The 4,196-nt window shown below is 46.5% G+C and overlaps 1 protein-coding gene across 2 annotated transcripts in view; it reads left to right on the top strand.

Annotated features, from left to right (window-relative positions):
- The first annotated feature begins 2,655 nt into the window (after window positions 1-2,655).
- The window catches only part of VPS39 (VPS39 subunit of HOPS complex), a 34,004-nt gene continuing 32,463 nt past the window's right edge, over window positions 2,656-4,196 (top strand). For both annotated transcript variants that reach the window (XM_080996567.1, XM_080996566.1), the window contains exon 1: window positions 2,656-2,859. In XM_080996567.1, coding sequence (XP_080852693.1) covers window positions 2,787-2,859 — 73 coding nt within the window. In that variant the 5' untranslated portion in view covers window positions 2,656-2,786. The remainder of the gene's footprint in view (window positions 2,860-4,196) is intronic.

Below are 4,196 nucleotides of genomic sequence, written 5' to 3'. Positions count from 1 at the left end.
TTCAGTTTTTAAGTGCAGCTTTCTGACCTTTAAGCTTGACTTCTTATACTTTTTTGCTAAATGAGGGCCATAAAGTATGATGACTGGGCACTGTATTTTTGCAGAAACACAGTCTCCTTTATGAACATATCAGTTCATAAAGCACATATGGGCCTGCTTTCAGCTTCCCATCTTTGGAAAGTTCAGCTTGTGGAACTTGTTATATCTTACACATCAAAACAGGTTTTTCCCCCAGGGCAGCCTCTCAGTTTTGGCATCAGAACTGCAATATGCTCCTTGTATATGCAAATGGCTGACTTATCATAATTGTTCCATAAGCCACCCACTGACACAGGGGGTTGCAGGTTCATGCTCTGACATCTCCAGTTGATGAATCCAGGTATTAGGATGGGGAATACGCTTCCATGAAATGCCTTGGAGATATGCTACCAGTCTTCATACGATGTTCTAACTTAATGACCAACAGTCTTGACTCCTATGCGACAGCTCCACTAGTAAGCTGCCTTATTGAAAGTCACCAGGCATTTAAATGTATAATTAATCATTTCCCTGCAATGTAATAACTTATTGATGCCTGTATAGGATTTTTAATGTACTTTTCTTCTTGTATGTTGCCCTGAACAATGCATTTTATAGAAGGCAATTGTTACATCAATAAATAAGACCTTGATTAAATATCATGGTTTGGCCCCAGAATTACGTATGAGGGGTTATATTTCTCTGATCTTTGGATGAAAGGCAGCATAGAAATTTAATAAATAATAATGATGAGTGAGTGGTAGAGCAGATGCTTTGTATGCAAAAGTTCACCGTTTCTAGCACTAGCTGGAAAAGGGGCTGGAAAAGGATCCCTATTGGAAACCCTGGAGGACTGCCACCACCTAGCATAGCAGACAATATTGAGCTGCATGGCCCATCAGCCTGACTCAGCTTCTTGGGAAATCAGATCCAGAGTGCCTCTAGCTCAGTCTTTGCCAACCTGATGCCCTCCAGATGTTTTGGACTATGACTCCCATGATCCCTAACCAAGCTCTGCATGGCTGTGGTACAAACCACCAGGAAGGCACATGATTGGTAAAGACAGGGCCAGCTGCAGCTGGTCAATAACCACAGGCTACCCATATCAACGACCAGGATGCAAAAAATGTGACCCAAGTAGTCTGGCTTACGCCCTTATCAGGTAAGATGCCCACAATTGAAATGACCACTATCTTCTTGTATGATTGGTGTGCTGGACTTGAGGGATACCCCTTTCCAAAGAATGGCCCGATTTGTCCTTTGCTACCCTAGTCCCATAAGTAACAGCTCCATGGTCGTAGGTGGGGTGTGTGTGTGTGTGTGTGTGAGACGGGGTGAATAGCCTAAATCAATAAAAATCAATACAAATCTGAGGTTCTGCCCCCCCCTAACAAATGCCTGCTCCCCCTAACAAACATCCTGGCTACGCCCATGAACAGCCCTACACAATCATTCCCAATAGTGGTTAATGAGCCCCCCCCCCCCGTTTTATACAAGGGGCTCTGAAAGCCCCCCTTAGTGTTGAAAAGATGCCCCTTTTCCACACCATAAACAGCAACTGCTGAAGCCGCAAGAGAGCCAGATTTTAGGTCTGATGAAGCCCTAAGCTACTGAAGGTAATGGAGCCCTTTATATGTCCAGCTGTCCTTTGTCAACAACAAATTGTCACTGTTTTTTTGTCTTGAATATATGGTATATGGTAATTTATGGACCTAATAGGTACCTGAAGCCATTTGCACATAACAAAAAATGTATTTTATCAAAGTAATTGTTGAACTGAAATACAATTAAGAAGTATATTAATGTTGTTGATGTTGTCGTTTAGTCGTGTCCGACTCTTCGTGACCCCATGGACCAGAGCAGGCCAGGCACTCCTGTCTTCCACTGCCGCCCGCAGTTTGGTCAAACTCATGTTTGTAGCTTCGAGAACACTGTCCAACCATCTCATCCTCTGTTGTCCCCTTCTCCTTGTGCCCTCCATCTTTCCCAACATCAGGGTCTTTTCCAGGGAGTCTTCTCTTCTCATGAGGTGGCCAAAGTATTGGAGCCTCAGCTTCAGGATCTGTCCTTCCAGTGAGCACTCAGGGCTGATTTCCTTCAGAATGGATAGGTTTGATCTTCTTGCAGTCCATGGGACTCTCAAGAATCTCCTCCAGCACCATAATTCAAAAGCATCAATTCTTCGGGGATCAGCCTTTTTTATGGTGCACTATATTAATAGTGAAATACAATTAAGAAGAAGTATATGCTGCTGTGTGTACGTTTTATTTTATTTGTTTTTTTATCTTATATTTTGGAAATGTACATCCAGGGTTTTTTTTCTTCCCATTTACATTTTTTGGAGGACTCCCAAGAGTCTATAGCTATAGCTTGTTTCGCTTTTACGTACCGTAAACCCGAGTCCCCCCCCACCCCCGTTTTATACAAGAGGCTCCAAAAGCCCCTCTTCGTGTCGAAAAGACGCCCCTTTTCCGCACCACGAACAGCAACTGCTGAGGCCGCAATGCCTGCGAGAGGCTCGGCCAGCGAGACAGAGACGAGGGGAAGCGGCTGACCGGCGCTGCTGGCGAGGAGGCCGGCCTCCCGGGGGGTTTCCCGGAGGTGGAGCCTGGCCGCGGAAGTGTAGCGGGAGCCGGAAGCGCCTGGGCCGGGCCTGGGAGGAGGTGTCTGGGGCGGCTGCTCCGGAGCCGGAGTCTCCAAGGGAGTCCTCTCGGCGGGCGTTTGCCGGGCCCCGCGTAGCCGCCGCCGCCGCCGCCGCTGCCGCCATCATGCACGACGCCTTCGAGCCGGTGCCGATTCTGGAGAAGCTGCCTCTGCAGATCGACTGCTTGGCCGCGTGGGGTGAGTGGGGCGCCGAGCTGCGGCGGGGCATCTCGGCAAAGGCGTCCCTCGCCATCCCCGCCTCCCTCTCCCTGCCGCCCGCTTGGCTTGTTTTTTTCACGCCCTCCTGCCAGCTCCTGGTCCGGTTCTCCTTCCTGGCCACGGAAGGGGGTTTGGCGCCCGTTTTGGCTGTGCGCTTGAAGCGGGAGGGAGCGGCAAAGCCCTGCCCTCTTCCCGATGAGGCAACCGCTTTAATTTTATTTTTTTGGGGTGGGGGTGGTATCTCCGCTGGGTACCTGAAGGGTCACTCGACGTTGCGGTTTTTGAAGCCTGTCAGCTGCCGGACACGTGACGGACACTGAAGTGTGGCGTGTTTTGTCAACGTATGAATCAGTGCTTGCCTGCGACTTTGCCCTCAGCCCCTTAACACGCGTCATGGTGCGGTGGACGCGTTTTAAAAAATTGAATCTGGGGCAAGAAGCGGCTCTTGCATACCCTTCCGATAAAATCGAGGTGGAAAGATGGCTAGCTGTGTTTTGTATTCTCTTGGTTTCTGAAAAGAGTGCATTATAAGTGGGATTGAATTTCCCCAGTGCTTTTTTTCTTTTTTAAAAAAGTGTTTAGGGCTACTCTCATTTTGACTCAAGAAAATCACCATTTTATAGTTCAAATCGGGGGAAATAAATACAGTAGATGGACAAAAAGTAGATTCACAAAATGTTTAGGGGTGTGCGTACCCCCCAGAAAAAAAGCACTGAACTTACCTCATATCTGTTCTGTGGGTTGCATCTTTCCCATTATTGGGTTTTGAGAGTAGTTGCCATGTTAATGCCATTTCACACGTTGCAGAAAATGATTGCAAGCCTGTTATTATTATTTTTTTAAATGCACCCTTTTTAAAGCAAGTGTTTATAAACAAATATTTATAAACAAATGTTTATCATTTGTGAATAATTTTCAAGTATGGCTGACTTGCAGTGGAAATACACACAACTGCCTCCAGCAGTTGTGGCTTTTGCAACATGTGAAGCAGTCTGATGTATATGAGATGAAGTATGATTTGTGAATTGTGACCGCTTTCAGCTATTCAACCCTAGATGTTTTTAGACTGCAACTCCCACAATCCTTTACCACTGGCAAGCTGGCCGAGGATGATGGACGTTTTAGTCCAACTACAGTGGTGCTGCAAGGTTGGAGAAGGCTAGTTTACTAACTGAGTACAGTAGTTTACTGAATGAGTGGAATATATGAACTTAATTCAGTTCTTCAGTCAGGAATATTCTCCAATTCCTAACTTAGAGTTCAATTGCAGCCTTCAAAGGCCTGTTACTTCCCCAGAGGGATACCATTAAATAGTA

This window comes from Podarcis pityusensis (assembly GCF_964106645.2).
Source record: "Podarcis pityusensis genome assembly, chromosome: 1".
Classification (NCBI taxonomy): domain Eukaryota; kingdom Metazoa; phylum Chordata; class Lepidosauria; order Squamata; family Lacertidae; genus Podarcis; species Podarcis pityusensis.
Note: the sequence above shows the minus strand (reverse complement) of the source record. Positions and strands in the feature narration are given on the sequence as shown.